At 36.5% G+C, this 21641-nt stretch overlaps 1 protein-coding gene across 6 annotated transcripts in view; it reads left to right on the top strand.

The window, feature by feature from the left end:
• The window catches only part of ABCA9 (ATP binding cassette subfamily A member 9), a 153042-nt gene that overhangs the window by 116858 nt on the left and 14543 nt on the right, over positions 1–21641 (top strand). For 5 of the 6 annotated variants that reach the window (XR_006739589.1, XM_045570768.1, XM_045570766.1 and 2 more), the window contains 15 exons: positions 477–624; positions 3345–3513; positions 5505–5563; positions 6569–6679; positions 7438–7613; positions 8087–8206; positions 9359–9497; positions 10066–10156; positions 10898–11037; positions 11265–11384; positions 14321–14519; positions 16201–16367; positions 18852–18985; positions 19773–19910; positions 20577–20681. Coding sequence is in view for 5 of the 6 variants with exons in the window: in XM_045570768.1 (XP_045426724.1) it covers positions 477–624; positions 3345–3513; positions 5505–5563; positions 6569–6679; positions 7438–7613; positions 8087–8206; positions 9359–9497; positions 10066–10156; positions 10898–11037; positions 11265–11384; positions 14321–14519; positions 16201–16367; positions 18852–18985; positions 19773–19910; positions 20577–20681 (2016 nt within the window). In the remaining variant the exon portion in view is untranslated. The remainder of the gene's footprint in view (positions 1–476; positions 625–3344; positions 3514–5504; positions 5564–6568; positions 6680–7437; positions 7614–8086; positions 8207–9358; positions 9498–10065; positions 10157–10897; positions 11038–11264; positions 11385–14320; positions 14520–16200; positions 16368–18851; positions 18986–19772; positions 19911–20576; positions 20682–21641) is intronic. The other variant, XM_045570769.1, reaches the window with a different exon arrangement.

Consider the following 21641-nt stretch of genomic DNA (forward strand, 5'->3'; position numbering starts at 1 on the left):
TGTCACTCACTACAGATCCGTTATTTAGTGCTTAACAAAAGGGCTGTTTGTTACAAAGTACTCATTAGCTTGAACATTATAGACCAGCCCACTCATTCTTCAACACAGCAGTGATCTTTCCAGGAGCATGAATTCTCTCTCAGGAGACATTTTTAAAGAACACCATACCTTTCCTCCATATTCTATTTGGTAAAGATTTATTGAAGGCAAAGCTCACATGTCATCTTTTTCCAAACTCCTCTACCTCCTCCTGACACTCCCATTTCATTGGGAACATATTGCAGTTACTAAACTACATTGTAGTTGTTCTCATATGCATGCTTTTTAACAAATTTAAGACTAAAGTAGTCAGTTTTATTCAACTTTGTATTTCTGGTATGGGGCAAAGAATAGCTTATTTTATTTTTATATGCTATACCTGTTTATCATTTATCATAAGCCTAATTTCCCTTCACTAATTACCTTTTCATTTTCAGCTTTTACGTGTGGACTATGATGTGAATTCCAATGCACTTCCTGCTTTTTCAAACTACTCGAGTCAAATAATAGCAGTGCATTTTATGTTGGTTTTTGATATTTTCATCTATCTGGCATTGACGATTTATTTTGAAAAAATTTTGCCAAGTGAGTAGTGATATGATTAAAATCAAACGCCATTTAAATCCTTTTTTTTTTTTGCTAAAATTAATCTCCTAATGAGTGTTATTTATATTTAAAGAACTATCCTGTGCATCAAGGTCATTGAAATCAACAAAGTTATTGCCAGTGACCAATTCGGTTGTTTATTTCTCTCTGGCTGTTTTGACTGGTCAGAGCAGAAGCCTGAATTTTGCTTATAGAATGACTAGCCTTTTTTTGTACTTCACTCTACTCTGGGTGTGGCTTGTTTCTTTTTAAAGAGATGCTTAGAAAGCTAGTTCCTAAGTGGCTCTGGCTTGGTACTTAGTCATGGAAATTTATAGCTGCTTTGTCTAACTATTTAGCTCACCTGTTATGAGCCCTGGCTGTACTTTAGAACCACACGAGGAATTTGAAAAACCTTCTGAGCCCAGCTCAACTCAAAGAGATTATAATTCATTTAACCAGTGGTGGAACCAGGGTACCTCTACTTCAAAAAGATCTCCTCATAGTTTCACAATGGGAAAGTCAATAGGTGATAAATCTTCATTTTTATCAGCCTGCAACACGAAAGAATATGCATTCCACAAAAGCAGGGCTATGTTTTGTTCACAGATAAACCCCAAGCACCCACCTCAGTGCCTGGTACATGCCAGGGACTTAGTAAGTACTTGCAGCTGAAATATTGCTGCAGTTTTTCCTCCCTCCTTTTATAATGAAAGGCAGGGGCTGTGTCACCTCTGCATTTCCCATTCAGAACAGAACACCAAGGGCCTTTATTATACATTTAATCCATACATGTATGTATGGATGTATATAATTTTTATTTGTTAATCATACTTCCATATAGCTGGAAAAATTATGGAAGTCACTAATGAATAAACACATTGAGTGGGTAAAAATATTACCAGTGACTACACACAGTAGAAAGAGAAGAAGAGAAGGGAGTGAGACTGAAGACACACAGTGTGGTCTTGAAGCAGTGACTTGATCATGCTCTTTTTAGGTAATCCCTCAAAAACAATAACTACCTCTGCCTTCTAGAAAAGCCCAGAAAAATAGATGTCATGATCTATACTTTTTGGCTTATATATTTTATTATACAGTTGGAATTATTTGTATCATCCATTCATTAAGACTGAATTTAGCCTGGCCTGTATGGATCAGTGGTTGAGTGTCAACCCATGAACTAAGAAGTCACCAGTTTGATTCCCTGTCACGAAATTTGGCTGGGTTGTAGGTTTAATCCCCAGTAGCAGGCCTATAAGAGGCAGCTGATTGATGATTCTCTCCCATCAATGTTTCTATTTCTCCCTCTCCCCCCTCCCACTCGCTCTCTCTCAAAAAAAAGAAAAGAAAAGAAAAAAAAGAAAAAGAAAAGGAAAAAAAAAGAGAAAGAAAGACTGAGTTTAAGCCTAAATTTAAACAAGATGACTTTGTTAGACATTCTTTTAAAGATAAGAAGTATGAATGTTAGAAAGGAAAATTAACTAGATAAAATGACAGAATCATGTATTAATAAATCTTATGGCAGAATGTATCCAGTTAAGCTACATGCTTTATTTGATAGGCTTCCTAATTCAGGGGAAAAGATAAGTACTAACTAATAATATACCTACGACAAGTATGTAGGGAGTGTTCGGTATATATTTATTGCATGGATGCATGCCTGAACATGTGAAAGCTATACAAAAGTTTGAAAACCCATCAATCTTACATTGGAAGCAAGTTGCAGAATATTAGATAAAAATAATTCTTCCATTTCATAATGTCCCTTACATGTTGGAAAATAGAAGAGATAATTAAGTGCAAATATACTGTGGATTCATTTCCAGAAAGAGGTTCATGGATAATGCATTCTTAACGCAGATCATAAATTTGCTTCAGAGGAATGTTATAATTTGGAGTTGACATAAGGCGTAAATACAAATTAGCTTTTGAAATTCCACTCAGTGTTCAATTTTAATAAGTTCTCTTGCCCCATTCTCTCCCATTCTTGTCACTTATTTTTGTTAAATTCTAATCAATCTTGTCTTGGAGCATTTGTTGTTTTATATGCAGCTAGAGGCCTGATGCATGAAGATTCATGCAAGAATAGACCTTCCTTCCCCTGGCTGCTGGCACCGCCTTCGCTCTGGCCGGAGCTGCCATTTGCTCCTGCCCAGAGCCACCTTTCTGCCTTCCCACGCTGCCCAGAGGCTCTGAGCGGCTGAGGTGGTGTGGAACAACCCCTGCCCCCACCCAAAGCCACTTGGAGCCTATGTATGCAAATTAACCTGCCATCTTTGGGTTAATTTACATACTCACTCCTGATTGGCTGGTGGGTGTCACAAAGGAACGGTCAATTAGCATGTTACAATTTTATTAGTGTAGAAATAGTCCTCAAGTTCTTCTTCCTTTGCCAGCATGGATAGAGTTCAGCATGCCTGACCTATCTTCCATTTGTCTTGATGTTTTGGGGTTAAGAAGAGACTTAACATTTAAGTTCCTCCAGAATTTTTTAAACTCACAGCTTCAGTTCTTCTCAGAGGAACAATAATTATAATAGAAAGACATCTTAGTGATCTTTTTTCTCCTTAAGAAGCTACATATATCCAAACATGTATTTTTTCATGTTGACCATGTCTCAAGTTTATTTGCAGAAAGTTTGTGTTGCTATGCTGCATTGGGGTAACTCTCTCCTTTAATGTGGTAATTGATCCAGAATTTTTCTCCTGGCCACATAGATGAATATGGACATCAATACTCACCCTTGTTTTTCCTGAAGTCCTCATTTTGGTCACGACAACATAATGCTGATCATGTGGCCCTTGAAGATGAAATATATTCTGATCCTTCATCTAATGACTCTTTTGAACCAGTGTCTCCAGAATTCCATGGGAAAGAAGCCATCAGGTAACAAGGATACAGATGGAGAATAGGCCAAAGAATGAAGAGGCTAGTAGTTCGCACTTGAAATAGGCCAAGTTCTCTCTAGTGCCCTATTGATAGTTCCCATCAAACCTCATCCATGCTACATTCATCACTTCCCACTTCAAGCTGGAAGAAAAGTTCCTTTACCTTTTTTGTCTTATATTAGTGACATTTACATTAAATATAAACTGAGATTTCATCCACAAAGATAACTTGACAAAACCTTCATCTGGATTCTTAATCTTCTATCTGTTGTCTTCTTAAATTTTAGCCTCAACCTTACTCTTTTCTTTGTCTGGGCTCATTTATTCACACATAACTCCTACCTCTATTATATTCCCTATTTTTTCTCTCTCAATTTTTTAAACTTCTCTTTTCTATTTATTACCCTTCCAAAGAAAATGAAAGAGTAGGGAAGAAAAAGGAAGAGAAGATCTAAAGATAGTCACATTGGGAATTAAGGGAAAAGTGCCTTTTAGAATGTGCTTTGTTCAGTGCTAATAACTTTTATTTTTAAATTAAAAATTAAGAAGAAATTTCTCAACATCCCTAACTATATTTTATTCATCCATCTGTACCCAGCATATATGTTAGTCTTTCCTGAACTGTCTCAGATTATGCCAGACTACTAAATTTCTACTACAATTTCATTTTTTATTTTAATATGTTCCATATGTATCTTCCATACTTATATTAGTCCTGTGACCTAAACTAGGTTTAACCTCTAGCAGATCAACTGGAAGCAAAGCAGTGACTTTAGTTGATGTGTTTATATGTTTATTTTAATTTTTCTATCTCTTTAGCAGCTCACTCAACTATAAGAACTATGTAGAATGATGCTAAAATGGGATTAAAACAGAAAGGAGAAAATCTAAACAGTTCAATATGAATAGAACCTGAATTATGCGATGAATTCATGACAAAATAAGAAATGTAAATTTGATTCAGTTTATGGATATGTACTTGATAAAAATAAAACATGTAAAATGCCTAGCATTCCAGATCTATAATAGCACCTAGCATGCTAATTCTATTTCTTTCTATTACCATAATCATCATCATAAACCAATATCATCTGATGTTTACTGAATACTTACCAAGAACAAAGCACTATGCATGCAAGATGAAATATTTTACTCATCCTTCAACACAGCCCTAAATTATTGGGTTACAAAAGCCAAAATTTACCCAGAATATGTACACTGGCTAAGGTAACAGGGCTACTGAGTGTTCTAGCTGGGGTGAGTTCAGTTGGGTAGGACTGTATAACCCATTGCTCTCACAGTAATGATCTTTGCCTCTCTCCCTTACTCCACCCTGACCTTGACTCAAGATAACCAAAGATAACTCCAGGCTGAGTCAGTAGTTCACAATGAGCCCTTCAGGAATGGATGCCTGTGTTACCTCTTGGTCGAACTTCTTTGGCTTTGCAGTTTAGAGATGATCCTGGTTTTCAATAGTAAGATCAGATTCCACCTCAGTCATTGGAACAATATTACCTGCTGATATGTTCCAAGCATAGGGAGATTTTAAAACTTGACAGGTAGCCCAGCTGGTGTGGCTCTGTGTGGTTGAATGTTGATCTATGAACCAGGAGGTCATGGCTCTGTTCCCGGCCAGGGTATATGCCCGAGTTGTGGGCTCAATCTCCAATGTGGGAGGTATAAGAGGCAGATAATCAATTATTCTGTCTCATCATTGATATTTCTATCTCTCACTCCCTTTCCCTCCTCTGAAATCAATAAAAAATATTTTTTAAAAACTTTGCAGGTTAAGCTAGTGTGCAGCCAAGGCGTGGGGAAAATACTCTAGCTGATTCTCACACACAAGCATGATTGCCAGAGAGTAAAGTCCCAGCTTTCCTATGCACTGAAGGGGGCAGATTTATAAATCATGTCAGCCAAACCTAGAATTACCAACTAAAGAAAATTGTCATAACTTCAAACCGCTTTTTCTTTCTTTCTTTTTTTTAGAATCAGAAATGTTACAAAAGAATATAAAGGAAAGCCTGATAAAATAGAAGCTTTGAAAGGTACTGTTTAGTTATTATATTGATACTGGAGGCTTGGTGCACAAAACTGGTGCACTCCGGGGTCCCTCAGCCCATCCTGTGCCCTCAGTCAGACATTTTTATGCTGCTGTGGAGGCGGAAGAGGCTCCCACCACTGCCCTGCACTGGCCAGCCTTGAGCCTGGCTTGTGGCTGAGTGGTGCTACCCCTATGGGAATGCATTTGACCACCAGGGGGAAGCTCCCGCAATGAGCATCTGCCCACTGGTGGTCATTGCACATCAAAATAACCAGTATTCTGTGCTGTTCAGTCTATTTGCATATTAGCCTTTTATTATATAGAATTAATTTTCTGATTTTCACTCTTGTTTTTGTCCTTGGTGAACAATTACTGGTGGTATTTCAGATTTGAAATTAGTTATTTCGCTATATGATAAAATTTCCTTTCTAACAATTAGTTATATATAAAAGGAAAAAATTGTGTTTTCAAATTATATATGTCTTTGAAAGATATACTATATCATACTGAGGTAGCCTAAAGCTATTCTGGCTTGTTTTCCACAAACTCAAATTTTTCTTCTATAATTCTAAAGCTTTTGTGTATGTTGCTATTTTTATTTTGTGCAAAAACATTCTATACATCAAAGGATTTTTATCCACATAACAATTTATATAACTATTAATTTATTTATTGCCTAAATTAGCATTTAGTCAATAAATAATAATATTCACTTGCTATATACCAGGCAATATCAATGAAGTTAAGAGTATAAGATGTTTCTTGGCTTTTCAAACAAATAATTTCAAATTTTCAAAACAGGATGCACATACAAATTTATCAAAGCATATATTTTTACTTAGAGTTTAACAACTTCACATATTCATATATTGAAAACATGGCCATTCAAGGAAATTAAAAGACAAATTTTAGCTCCACAATAAATTTGTAGTTTTTTTTTTCTACCTCCCAATCTCTTTTTCTGCTTTCCTTTCCCCCAGCCTTCTTTCCTTTTCTTTTTTCTTCCTAGATCTGGCATTTGACATATATGAAGGCCAAATCACTGCAGTACTTGGTCACAGTGGAGCTGGAAAAACAACACTATTAAACATTCTTAGTGGGTTATCTATTCCCACCCAAGGTAAGATTGTTCTTTTTCCCCCAAAGGCAGGCTGACAATAATAAGTTCTTGTGATCATTAATCACAAACACAGATTACCAGGGAAAAACGGAAGTTAATTTATAGTATTCTAAAGAGGTATGCAATACTTAATTGGTATATATGAAATTTTATTATTTCGTGATCATTATTTACATGTCCCTTTGACATTCCAACTTGTATCTGTTAGCTTTTGCTGCACAACAAGCATTCCCAAAACTAATAGCTTAAAATAAAAATGTTTTCTTATGTCTCAAGATTCTGTGGGTTGGTTGGTGGTTTTTCTATCTGGATTAAAATAGCTGGGGGCAGACGCTTTAGCATAGCCTTACTCACACATGTGGGGCTCTAGTTAGGACCACAGCACTTCTCTTTCTACATCCCCTAGGAAGCTAGTTAGGGATTCTTCATCCCGTGATGCCCATGACTCCAGGAGCAAAGAGAGGGCAACCCTAGGGTGGAGGCACTTTGCAATCCCTGCTTATATACCACTTATCATAGAACTGTACCTAACTATGAGGAGAGAATAAATAGACTACAACTTAATGGAAAAATCTGCAGAAGGAACCTTGTTCCTACCCATACACCACACTACTTAAATTTAAGTTCACAATGCCTGAGTTGTATAAATCTTGAAGATAAAACCATATATTGTAAATAACTCAATAGTGACTTTTCATTCAGAAAGATACCTTAATTTAAGTATAGTCTGATGTTAACTTTTAATATCTTTGTTATAGGTTCAGTCACTATATATAGTAATAAACTTTCAGAAATGGCTGATTTAGAAAATATCAGCAAGCTCACTGGAGTTTGCCCACAATTCAACGTGCAATTTGACTACCTCACCGTGAGAGAAAATCTCAGACTCTTTGCTAAGATAAAAGGGATTCCACCACAGGAAGTGGAACAAGAGGTACATAAATATATCAGAACTAATGTATTAGTCAAAATGAGAACGTGAAGTCTATTTGCTCTGAGTTCGAATGCATTTCATTAAATTATCTTTGAGCAAAATCATTCTATGAAAGTTGGGCCAAAAAAATCTAATTTATCTGTTAAGTGGTTAAATAACATTTATGTATAATTTATATGTGAAACATTATCCCTAACTTTAAATATACTAATTCATTTATTTCCCATAACAACTCTATAAGATAGGTGCTATTATTATTTCCATTTTTACATATGTGGAAACTGATGTTCAAGAGAGCAAGTAACTTGACCAAGACTACGCAGCTAGTTAATGTGAAGTGGCATTCAAATCGAGTCAGTCTGGCTCAGAATGTATGCTTTTAACCATTATACTTTTCTGACTTGTATTTGTCAATGTAAAAATAAAAAAGAAAGGAATCTTGTATCATGACACAAATGTTGTCATTTTGTTAGATACAAAGAGTTGTGCTGGAATTGCAAATGGACAATATTGAAGACATCATTGCTCAAAACTTAAGTGGTGGACAGAAAAGAAAACTCACTTTTGGGATTGCCATTTTAGGAGATCCTCAGGTAAATAAAATGAGATTTAGAGATGGATTAAAATTTTTAAAATTAAAACTTTTGGTAGTAGTTCCAAACTTTTATTTGCAAAGGACATCTGTGATAAAATATTTATGATGGGACATCCTATCTAATAAAAGAGTAATATTCAAATTAACCTTCAATCTGCCACATCCACAAGCCATGCCCACCAGCCAATCAGGAGCAAGTATGCCAATTAACCCACCCACGATGGCTGTGGCCACAGAGCGAGCAGGGGGCTTGGGTTTCCTGGGCAATGGAGGAAGCCAAGCTTTCTGCACACCCTGGCCAGTCCAGGGCTCCACTCAAGGCTATAAAGTTTCAATTATAAAAGATAAATAAATCCCAGATAGCAGGGCCTCCGCTTTGGTCGCTGGGGGGGCATGGCTGGTCTACAAACCACCACAGGCCCCTCACCCAGGTTGCCCCATGCCCCAATTGAATCCCCACCCTGATCTGGGACACCCTTCAGGGCAAAACAGCTGGCCCCCACATGTGGAACAGGCCTCTATTCTATCTAATAAAATAGTAATATGCAAATTGACCATCACTCCAGCACACAAGTTAGCTGCCCAATGTGGACACAATCTGGCCGCCACAAGATGGCCAGCAGCGGAGAACAGTTGGGAGAGACCAGGCCTGCAAGGGAGGACAGTTAAGGGTGACAAGGCCTGCGGGAGAGGGCAGTTAGGGGCAAACAGGCTGGCAGAGGAGCAGTTAGGTATCAATCAGGCTGGTAGGGTAGTGGTTAGGGGGTGATCAGCTGGCAGGCAGAAGCTGTTAGGGGCAATCAGGAAGGCAGGCAGGCGAGCAGTTGGGAGCCAGCAGTCCTAGATTGTGAGAGGGAAGTCTGACTTCCCGTTAAGGCCCAATTCTACCTGGATCAGGCCTATATGGGCAGTTGGACATCCCTTGAGGGATCCCAGATTAGAGATAGTGCAGGCTGGGCTGAGAGATACAAACCTCTGTGCATGAATTTCCTGCACCGGACCTCTAGTTATATATAAGAACAAAATCCTAACCACAATGCCCTTTGAAACCTAAATAATATTGTTTTATTGTGTTTTCTGGAAGAACTACACACTTTATTGAAAAGACCCTTTTATATATACACCCCCCCCACCCCCCGCTCCACTGTAGATTTTCCTATTGGATGAACCGACTGCTGGGTTGGATCCCTTTTCAAGGCATCAAGTGTGGAGCTTGTTGAAGGAGCGGAAAATGGGCCGTGTGATCGTGTTCAGTACCCAGTTCATGGATGAGGCTGACATCCTGGCTGGTAAGTGCTGGTTTGCTTTAAGTATCACGATGAATTCTTTATGAAATTTGAGAAATATGGATTACATGCTCAGCAGTTCTATTTTGTAACCTGGTCATCCAGCTATATCCAGCCATTGGAACACCTGGCAATGGTATGAACTGGCCCAAGAGTCTTATTCCCAACCACTTCTGTGTATCTCCTAGGATTTTGTATCCTTTGATTTCATGCAGGTATGATCTTCCAGGAAACCCACTTATTTTGAAGGAAGAGTCTATATTCAAAGGCAATGGTCCTGCCGAAACTGGTTTAGCTCAGTGGATAGAGTGTCCTATTAAAATGTATAATGCGATGATCCTCTATATTCAAAGATTTATCCGCATAACCTCTCTGACTGGCTGGAAGGAAAAACATTCTAAAGTACATAAGTAATATTAAAATGTGTCTATTTCAAAGAATCTTGATGTAGCCCTGTATTTGAAAATAATAGAAGCTCCTGAATAAGAGTTGTATCATGCAGACAATTATCTATTTGGGAAAGAACGGTCAAATTCCTAACAAACTTTCTTCTTTGCTTCTTCCCTTTCAGACAGGAAAGTGTTTCTCTCCAAAGGGAAGCTGAAGTGTGCAGGCTCAAGTCTGTTTCTAAAGAAGAAATGGGGGATTGGGTATCACTTAAGGTACGGCCACTTGAGGAGGCCGAGAATGAGAAATGGGCTAAAGCAAGGCATGATGCTTGAAGCAACACATTGCAGCACAGAACAAATGTTAATATATACATACATACACATATACACAAATAAAATAAGGAGATGTATAGCCAGATATAGAGAGATCAGAGATTAAAAATAAACATAGTGATATATGGAGTATATAGTATATGAGCTATTGATTGGCAGATTTTAGAGATTGAGAATATAAGATAACAAAAAAAGCTTAGATAAATGTGATAGAAAATATATCCATAACACATTATTTAGTAAGAAAGGTATGTATTAAGGGAACTTTCTCAACTGACATAGTATTTCACAACCTCATCATCTCTCGCCCAGGGTTTTAACAGTCTCTGAAGCAGACTCCTTGTTTCTTCTCTTTGCCCAGCTCCTCCTCTTCTCTCTTATTCTTTCTCTCTTGTCCATCCTCTCCATTTTATTTTATTATTATTTTTATATAGTGGCATATTCTGTTATTTGTTGATTGATTCAGAGATAAGATGCTTAACATTATTGTATTTCAATCTTTTATTTTAGGGGGTAGGGATTGCATATAACCTGATTTTTTTACCTCTTATTTCATGTTTGGATGACCTATTTTTTTCATTAGTTCTTATTTAATTTTTCTTTGTCTCCTAGAGACAAGTAATTTTCTTCATGCAATTGGAGAATAATGTCAAATAACACAGATCTATATTTTATCACCAGTTTGCAATTGAATGGAATGTGTGTTCAAGAAAAAATAACTTCCATTGTTAAAAAGCACATCCCTGAAGCCAAATTATCAGCAAAAAGTGAAGGAAAACTTGTCTATACATTGCCCTTGGAAAGAACAAATAAATTTCCAGGTAATGTACAAGAATATCATAAAATGGAATACATAAATGTTATTTATAAAAATAATATCAATGATAAATACTGTAACTAACATTTATTAAGAGCATACAATGTGTTCAGGTATTTAAAAAATGAGGTAAGAATAACTAGACTTTTATCTACAATGGGAAATATATTCTAATTGATGTAGTATGCTTGTTTTAATTTGCTATTGTGTATGTGTTTGTTTGTTTTTTAGAACTTTATGAGAATCTTGATCGCTATCCTGACTTGGGAATTGAGAATTATGGTGTTTCCATGACAACCTTGAATGAGGTGTTCCTGAAACTAGAAGGAAAATCAACCATTGATGAACCAGGTAAGTAAAATGATTGAAAATGATCATATAAGTGTATTCATAACACCTAATCCAGTATATTCTTCAAGAAGACACCATTCCAGGCCCTTGCCGAGTAGCTCAGTTGCTTAGAACATCATCTTTTTTTTTTAAATAAAGTTTTATTGTTCATATTATTACAAATGTTCCTTCCCCCCCCTTCCCACCCCACCCTCTGGCCTTTCCCCACCCCACATTGTCCTCATCCATAAGTGCACAGTTTATGTTCAGTCTCTTCCCACATCTCCCTCTCCCCTTTTCCCCAAGAATCATTAGTTCACTCCCCTTCCATACCTCTGATTCTATTATATTCAACAGTTAACATTGTTCATCAGATTTTTTTTTTAATTTCCTTGGTTTTTAGATTCACTTGTTGATAATTACGTATTTGTTGTTCATAATTTTTGTCTTTATTTACTTTCTCTTCTGAAAGAACCCCCTTCAGCAATTCATATAATTCTGGTTTGGTGGTGATGAACTCCTTTAGCTTTTTTTTATTAGTGAAGCTGTTTATCTGACCTTCGAATCTGAGTGATAGCTTTGCTGGATAGATTATCTTTGGCTGTAGGTTCTTACTATTCATCACCTTGAATATTTCTTGCCATTCCCGTCTGGCCTGCATGGTTTCTGTTGAGAAATCAGCTGACAATCGTATAGGTGCTCCTTTATATAATAAGTAACTACCTGCTTAGCTCTTGCTGCTTTTAATATTCTCTCTTTGTCTTTTGCTCTTGGAATCTTAATTATGATTTGTCTTGGTGTGGTCCTATTTGGATTCCTTTTATTTGGAGTTCTGTGTGTGCTTCCTGGACTTGTAAGTCCAATTCTTTCACCAGGTGGGGGAAGTTTTCTGTCACTATTTCTTTCAGTATGTTTTCAATATCTTGCTCTCTCTCATCTTCTGGGACCCCCATAATTCTGATGTTGGATCGTTTGAAGTTGTCCCAGAGGTTTCTTACATTATCTTCAATTTTCTGGATTCTCTTGCCTTCTAGCTTCTGCAGAGGAGTGTCTTCTGGCTCTTTATGTTCCAAATCTTTGACTTGATTCTTGCGATCTTCTATTCTGTTTTTAGGACTCTGTATAATATTTTTTATTTCAGACAATGTATTCTTTATTTCTTGTTGATCCCTTTTCATATCCTCATAAGTCTCATTTATTTTATCAGCCTTTTCTAGGAAACTCTTGAAAAACCTTATAAGTGTGGTTTTGAACTCTATATCCAGTCGCTTTTTGTCCTCCATTTCTTTCGTTTGTGATTTGGTTTAGGCATTTTTGCAGGCAGCTTTTCTGATGGGGTGGGGTTTCAGGGTGGAGCCTACAGCTTTGGCTTCCATCCACCCCGCCCTATGCGACTCCTGGGTCTCAGGGTCATTCAGTATTCGTTGCTAGTGCCTCTGAGAGGAAGGTGCCCTCGATTTTCGCCTGCTACCAAACAGTCTATGCTCTCCCCCAATGAGCCCGGTATTGGGGTTCAGTTCAGTTTGAAGTGGAGTTGGAGGTGGCGTTCAGAGCAGTCTGGAGCCCCTGTCTCCTTCCCGCCAGGTCAATCCCACGGCACAGCCGACCGTCCCTTCTCTGCACACAATGTGCGCACCACCGGGACATCCTTTCGCTGCTCCCCTGGGTTCTGCCTTACAGCCCAGCTCCCTCTGGATGAGCCTGGGTCCCGGAGTCTGGCCTAGAAATGGGGTTCAGAGCAGTTGGGTCTGGGGCCCAGCACAGTCGGAGCGTTTGTCTCCTTCCCGCTAGGGAACGCCAGCCAGGCGCTCAGCCGCCCTCCTCTCCAGCTCTGTCCTCTCCATGCACGCCGCGTGTCTCTGTACCTTAGGCTTTTACAGCTCCTCCGCGCTTCCTTCTGGTTTTCTCCTTGCTTCTTGTTGTAGAATTTCCAGTCAGTCGACTTTCCTGTAGTTCTGGGTAATGCCCATTTTATATTTTAGTTGTATTTTATTGAAATTGTTGCGTGCTGCTGCAGCTAGGTGCCTACCTGAGCAGCCATCTTGGATTCTCCTCCAGAACATCATCTTGATACACAAGATTGCAGGATGGATCCCCCTAGTCAGGACACATACAAAAATCAATCAATGAATGCAAAGATAACTGGAACAACATCTCTCTCTCTCTCTCTCTCTCTCTCTCTCTCTCTCTCTCTCTCTCTCTCTCTCTGTGTGTGTGTGTGTGTGTGTGTGTGTGTGTGTCTTTCCTCTTCTCTCAAATAAATAAATAAATAAATAAATAAATAAATAAATAAAATACTATTCCAATAACATGATTCAAAAACATGATTACAACATGTGGGATTCCATGATTAAGGCCATTTTGGACAAGAATACATTAAGGTTACCTCCACTACCAATATTGCCTTGATATTAAAAATGGCCCATTTTCTCCTATCCAAGGCTCATAGCCCTCATTGAATCCCATTTTCCAAGAGCAATTTCAGATGAAACACTTATTCTAAATCTCTCTCTAAGCACTTTGAATGAGTCATCATGCTGCCTGTTGGTCTCCGTGGTTTCTGATGAGAAGTCAGCTCCTGATCTTATTGAGGATTTCTTTGTATGATGAGTTGTTTTTCTCCTGCTGCTTTCTGTCTTTGGCTTTGACAATTCAACTACGTCTTCAGGTGTGGACCTCCTTCTGTTTATTCTATGTGGTATATATGTGAAGATTAGAGTTTTTCATCACATTTGGGAAGATTTTAGGTACTATGATGATCTTGCATACTTATCTTAACCTCTTTAATACATTGTCTGTGTCCATCTAAGATTTTCTTCCTAGTCCTTTTATTCAAGTGCCTACACTATGAGTGGATGTTATCTGTGATGTCTTTGGTATAACAAATGCCTATAGTAAGCTCAGTAAAGTCCATCTGAAGTGGGCTTTTCATGCATTACTTATTTTGTGTTTTGCAGGTTTTGCGACATCTGGAGAAGTACAAGCAGAAGGAGCTGGAGACACAGAAAGATTTGTTGAGATGGAACAAGTTCTCTCTTCACTTAGTGAGATGAAAGAAACAGTAGGTGGCATGGCTCTGTGGGGACAGCAAATCCGTGCAATTGCAAGGGTCCGCTTCTTAAAGCTAAAGCATGAAAGAAAATCTCTTTTATCACTGTGAGTATAAGAATGCCGTAGCTTTTGTGCAGTCGATGCATTAAAAAATATTAAGGCCTAAAGACTAGAGAAAACAAACAAAAAATAAAAATACATGTCTGCATCTGCAAACTGGATAAACTTTAACCCTCAATCTAGTTCATGGGCCTAGTTTTTATCTACTAGCAGACTAGCAAGTGGAATTTATAAAGTCTCAGAGCTAATTTTAGGAGAAAAGTTTTCCTATAATATTTGCTCTCATTCGTTTATATATATATTTATTTATTTTATATATATATATATATATATATATATATATATATATATATATATATATATATATATATATATATATATATATATATTTGTGTGTGTGTGTGTGTGTGTGTGTGTGTGTGTGTGTTAATCCTCACCTGAGGATATTTTTTCCATTGACTTAGAGTAGAAGGGAGGAAGACAGAGAGAGAGAAACATCAATGTAAGAGAAACACATCAATTGGTTGCCTCCCGCACTCACCCCAATCAGTGATCAAGCTTGCAACTGAGGTGCATGCCCTTGATTGGAATGGAACCTGGGGCCCTTCAGTCTGAGGGCTGGTGCTCTATCTACTGAGCCAAACCAGTTAGAGCTATTTGCTCTCCTTTAAATTTTCTATGGCAGGTGACAAAAACATTGGGATGTAGATATTTCCCAGTGTCTATATGCCAATGTCTCATTTTAGTTGTTACCTAGTCATGCTACTGACTCAGCCCTAGAAATCCTAACTCTCCCATTATGTCCTACTGGCTCTAACATAGAGGGCCTAACTTCCCTCCAGCGCTCTTAAGTGATGGTAGCTCACTCTCCATACATACTGCGTGCATAATGGGTGCCTCCCTGCTCCTAAGAATCATGTCACCTCTCAGTAACATGATTAAGTGTCCAAGGGATTTTGGCTATCAGTCAGTGCCTTGTCTGTGAATACATTGATTAAGCATCAAAAAATTGGAGGGTTGGCACTTAATAGAATCTCAACAAGTACTTGTTAAATCAATAAGTAATGAGAATTCACTGAGAATATTTGACTAGGAGATGAGCATGATTTAACAAAATCTTTAAGCTTAGTCTGGCAACAGCATATAACAATGTCTCGAGAGATGCCAGTCCTTTAGCAAGAATTGCAACAAGATGTATCACAAAATTAGAAATTAGGAATGGATAAATGTTTCAAACTAAGATATCATGAAAATATAATAAAAATTTTCAACTTACTTGAAATGGAGAGCATGGGGAAATAAAGAGTAAAAAATAATTGAAAACTTGAGCCTGGAAATCCAAGAAATCATGCAGTCATCACAGGACTAAGTGAAAAGGATTGGCCATGAAGAAATTTGAGTATAATGTGTTGGTGAATGAACCTCTCACTGGAATTCCAGGAAGAGGCAGAATCTGGACACAGAGTTTAAGGACACATGTCACATGATAGCGTACAGGGTAGCTCATGGCCAGAGAGGAACAAGAGAAATGAACAAAAGGATAAATACAATTTATCTTCTCTAACTGAGAGGTAGGAAAAGGATAAGGTACTCAGTATCTGAGTCAGAGGGCTATATGTTTAGTTTTCATAATTTCTTGATCTCATTTAATTAGAATCTGCCTAGACCATTTTTAAAAGGTTAGGGCATGACTGTGCATTCACACTGGCAATTTTCTTCTGTGTAGGCTATTGATTCTGGGAATTGGAATTTTTCCTATGCTGTGGGAGTACATCAACGTGAAAACATATGGTGGCACTTACACGTGGGAAATTTCTCCCCATTTATACTTCCTTGCTCCTGGACAACCACCGCATGATCCTTTTACTCAGTTATTAATCATCAACAATACAGGTAATAACATGCTGAATACTTCATCTCCAATACATTCACTGTTCAGAGTATTACTTGGACAACATAAACATGAAAGGAAAAAATGAGCTTTTTACTTCTTCAGCAGGTGTTCAGAAAAATTTATGAGGCTTGGGATGATGAATATGCAAGACCAAAATAGAGCAGGAATTAAGAAAGCATTTGTCAAGGAACAATAAATTATCTGATGACATTTTGCAAAATAAAAAAGTTTATACCCCAAAACACATTTTAATAGCTTGAAATATAATTCAAATGCCATATTGATTCATTTAAAATGTGCAGTTTAATGGTTGTTAATGTATTCACAGAATTGTATAATCTTTAATATAATTCATTTCAGAATATTGTCATCTCAAAAAGAAATCCCATATCATTAGTAATCATTTCCATTCACTCTGCCCCTAGCTCTGATCAATCATAAATTTATTTTCTATTTCTATGAATATGCTACTCTAGACATTTAATATGAGTAGGTTCATACTCTCTCTCTCTCTCTCTTTATATATATATATATATATATATATATATATATATATATATGATCTTTTGTGACAGACTTTTTCAGTTAGCATGATGTTTTCAAGGTTCAGCTATGTTGTGTGTCAATACTTCATTTTTTAAATTGTTGAATAATGTTCTATTAAATGGATATACCACATTTTATTATTCATCAGAGGGCTTATATTTTGGGGTTTTTTTTCAATAATTGGCAATTATGAATAATGCTGTTATAAAAATCCATGTACTAGATTTTAAGTGAAGGTATTTTTATTCATTGCTTTGGGATATAAACCTAGGAGTGGAATTGTGTTACATAGTGACTATTGTTAATCTTTTGAGGAACTGTAAAAGTATTTTTATAGTGACTTCATCAATTTACATTTGCACTAGCATTTTGTGAGGATTCCAATTTCTACACACACAAAAAAAAATTATTAAAAAATAAAGTAAAATGCCTCCCAATTGTAGTGCTGAAGTGCTATCTAATGTTCCTAAGTAAAGAAGGCTGTGATGTACCTTACAAAGAAAATATGTGTGTTAGATTAGCTTTGTTAAAGCATGCATTATAAAGCTGTTGGCTGTGAGATCAAGGTTAATGAATCAACAGTGAATATACAGAAACATATATATATATATAAAATAAACCAATGTACTGATTTGGTTAAAGACCAGAACTTACAGAAACCTAAACCTGTGTTTCCCCTATAAGCACTGATCCAGTATTCACTAATTCAGTGTTTATGATAACCTTCTAGTGACTATAGAAGTAAAGTACATAACTACTGAGAATAATAAGAATCAACTGTAACTATATTGTAAATATTTAATTCACCCATAGATCATCTTTTCACTTTGTTATTGGTATCCTTTGAGGCATAATGCTTTAATTTTTATGAAGTCAAACTTATTTTTTCCCTTGCCTGTGCTTTTGATGATATATTTTTGTAGGCTTTGCCTAATGTAAGATCACAAAAATTTATTCCTACAGTATATTTTCTTTTAAGGCTTTTATACTTTCAGTTCTTACATTTGGGTCTGTGGTACATTTTTAGTTCATTTTTGTGTGTGGTGTGAGGAAGGGATGCAACTTCAATAGATATCTTCCTGGGAGGGTCAGGCCACCAAACTTTCCCATTCCCTTCAGCTTTATGTTGCAGAAGCTTGAGACCACCAGAATTGGGGGGGGGGGGGGGGGAGGCAAAGAGATCTGGAGTTCTCTTCTTACCCATAAGGTGGAAGTTCTAATTTATGGACAAGTGTTTCTCAATCATCCTCATCACAATTGCTCCCTGGAAGACTGGGCTTGAAGAGGTAGAATTCCTGAATCCTTCTCTAATCCATTCAGAGGGGAGCTTTTATTATGCCAATCAGGAAGAATTGTAAAGGTATAGGTCTTCATTACAATTTCTTAGTGCTCTTACACAAATTTAGCATAATTTTTTTTTCGTTTTCTGTATGTCTTTAAAATAATTTTTTAAAAATTCAACTTGTTGGGTTTTTTTTAGTAATTTTTACAAGTAATGGTTGTTTTTCTGGGGAGAAAGTCCATAGAGCTCTTTACATAGCCATTCAACAAGTGTCTTCTTTTATCAAGAAACATTTTGAAAATCAATTAACAATCTAGTGATAGTGAAGTGAAATTTAGCCAATTTGGTGATTAATTAGTAGAGATTACCTATGTCATTAAAACTATCTTGGCATAGCTACTCATTGAAATCTTCTTGGAAAAAAAGTCTATTCCATATGCACCATATGACAGTGATCATAAGTTAATAAATATATTATTAAGTAAAATCCATAGAAGTGAGTTGATTTTTAAATTCACAGTAGCAAGCATGTTACTATGTAGGAAAATATCCTCACAGTTAATATTACATGAGGCCATTAATTTTCATTTCACTGTACAGGTTGACGTTGATTTTCTTAGTTTTGAGATTCCTAATACATTAAACTACAATTTAGGGGCAAGCATTGATGACTTTATACATTCCGTGGAGCGTCAGAACATAGCTTTGGAAGTGGATGCTTCTGGAAATAGAAGTGGCCTAGATGATCCATCTTATAATGGAGCCATCATAGTGTCTGGTCACAACAAGGTATGCTGGTCTCCATTTAAGAAATTATCCTAAAGGTGTGCAAAGCTAATAAATTATCTATATACTCTGGCCTTCAATTTAGGAAACCAAACTAGAAACAAATACAGGAGTACTGCTTTCATTACTTAGGTAATTGTACTCATTAGAGTGATAAATACTTCATATATTAATCATTGTCTACCAACACAGACTGTGTGCATTAGCAAAATAAATACTATACAATACCCACCATCAAGAACATATTTAAGTCCAAAAAATAAGTATTTCCTCTCAAGGATTTTCTAATTCATATGTGCTGAAACTTCTGTTTTATTTTTATTTATTTTTTTAATATATTTTATTGATATTTTACAGAGAGGAGGAAGGGAGAGAGATAGAGAGCTAGAAACGTCGATGAGACAGAAACATCGACCAGCTGCCTCTTGCACACCCCCTACTGGGGATGTGCCTACAACCAATGTACATGCCCTTGACCGGAATCGAACCTGGGACCTTTCAGTCCGCAGACCGACGCTCTATCCACTGAGCCAAACCGGTTTTGGCTTCTGTTTTATTTTTAAACAATGGTAATATTTGATTCTAGCCATAAGCCAGACACCTGGTGTCCTGAAAGCCAGATACCGCCTATTATACATGTTTAGGTTTATTTAACACAATTTTGTTTTTGTTCAGATTATTTAGCACTATTTTTAAAACATGATTTTTAATTAAAATATTGAATGTTTACTTTTTTACAAAAAAAAATGAAGATCTCTGAAAATTTATAACCTTGCTTTTTCTATTTTAGAATTATAATTTTTCATTAGCGTGCAATACCAAGAGACTGAATTGCTTCCCAGTTCTTATAGATATTGTTAGTAATGGGCTACTTAGAATGGCTAAATCATCAGCACATATCCAAACTGGAAGAAGAACATCTTTCAAGGTAAGTATGTACTTTTTGACTCTCCTCCATCAGGTATCTTCTGGATGGCTGGGATTTTATTCTTTTTTTTTTTCTGGTTTTTTTTTTTTTTTTTTTTATTTTTTAAAGAGAGGAAGGGAGAGGGATAGAGAGCTAGAAACATCGATGAGAGAGAAACATCAACCAACTGCCTCCTGCACAGCCCCCACTGGGGATATGCCCGAAACCAAGGTACATGCCCTTGACTGGAATCGAACCTGGGACTTTTCAGTCCGCAGGCTGATGCTCTATCCACTGAGCCAAACCGGTTTCGGTGGATTTTATTCTTATTGAGTAAACATCTGCAAGGTAAACTAGCATTTGGATTCATGCAAGTTCTGTGGCTTTGGGAAATCAATGTAATTTTTTAGAGCTTTGATTTTTTTTAAATGTAAATAGAACTAAAAAACTATATTTTCAAAGAGAACATGAAGAAATTAAAGTGAAATCATGCAGCTCTGTGACTAGCTCTTTCCTTATCCATACATGTGGGTATCAAGTCAAAAATCAAGCTTCAAGCCTGGATGAATAGTAAAGAGTTTGGTAACAAAATGGATGTAAGGCAGGGTTATACAAAGGCTGTTTAATTTTTTTAATTAATTTCAAATTTGTTCATGCAACTCATCATATTCTTTGCCTTTTCAAAAGGAAATGGATCGTCCAGTTTTATTCATGATGCCTTCCATATTCTGGCTGTTAATGTCATCCGGCTGTGCTCCTTATATTGCCATGAGCAGCATCAATGATTATACGGTAATGATGAGTAACTGAAACTTCCCTTACTTTGTATGATCATATAATGAATGTAAAATAATTACAGGATTTTTCAAGAGGCGATTTATACACAAGTAAACAATACAAGTTTGATAGCCAATTGAGACAAAAATCCTAAGTTGTAAAAATGAAAGGAAGTGTTATAAGTGGAAATATCAATGTATAGATAGAGTCTACAGAATAATTCTAAAATGTATATGAGTATGCAAGTAACTGAAAATAAAATAACTTTGAAAAAGAAAAACAAAATTGGAAGATTTATGCTTCTGACTTCAAGGCTTACTACAGTTAGAGTAAGAATGTGTTGTACTAAGTAAGAATAATCATATAAATATATGAAATGGAATATACATTTCATATATAAACCCATACATATATCATCAGTTGATTTTCAATAAGACTGCCAGGGAATTCAAATGGGGTAAGGTTGGTCTTTTCAGGAAAAAAAATTGTATGGGAAGAACTTGATACTGTTGTGAAAAACATGTTCTTGACACTCGGTTCTCACCATAAACAAAATTATTTTGAAATGAATCATAGGTCTTCTGGTAGGCAAATATTTCTTAGTTGGGACAGAGGAAGCATAAACCATACCAAAAAAAAAATGATATCTGACCTTCATCAAAGTTCAAACCTTTTGTTCTTTGTAAAACACCAATCAGCAAATAAAAAGCTGTAGGCTGGGAGAGAAATATTCACAATGCACATCATAACAAAAGATTTATGTCAACAATATAAAGAGTTCTTACACCCCAGTAATAGAAGATAACCTGATTTCAAAGATGGGCAAAATATTAAAACAGAGACCTACCAAAGAAGATATGTAGATGGAAAATACTTCCATAAAAAAGATGGTTAACATCATGTGTAATCCAGAAAATAACCCCAATGAGATTCCTTTTCACACCAAGGAAAATGAGTACATGTTAAAATGACTGA

This window comes from Pipistrellus kuhlii, unplaced genomic scaffold (assembly GCF_014108245.1).
Source record: "Pipistrellus kuhlii isolate mPipKuh1 unplaced genomic scaffold, mPipKuh1.p scaffold_m20_p_37, whole genome shotgun sequence".
NCBI classification, from domain to species: Eukaryota; Metazoa; Chordata; class Mammalia; order Chiroptera; family Vespertilionidae; genus Pipistrellus; species Pipistrellus kuhlii.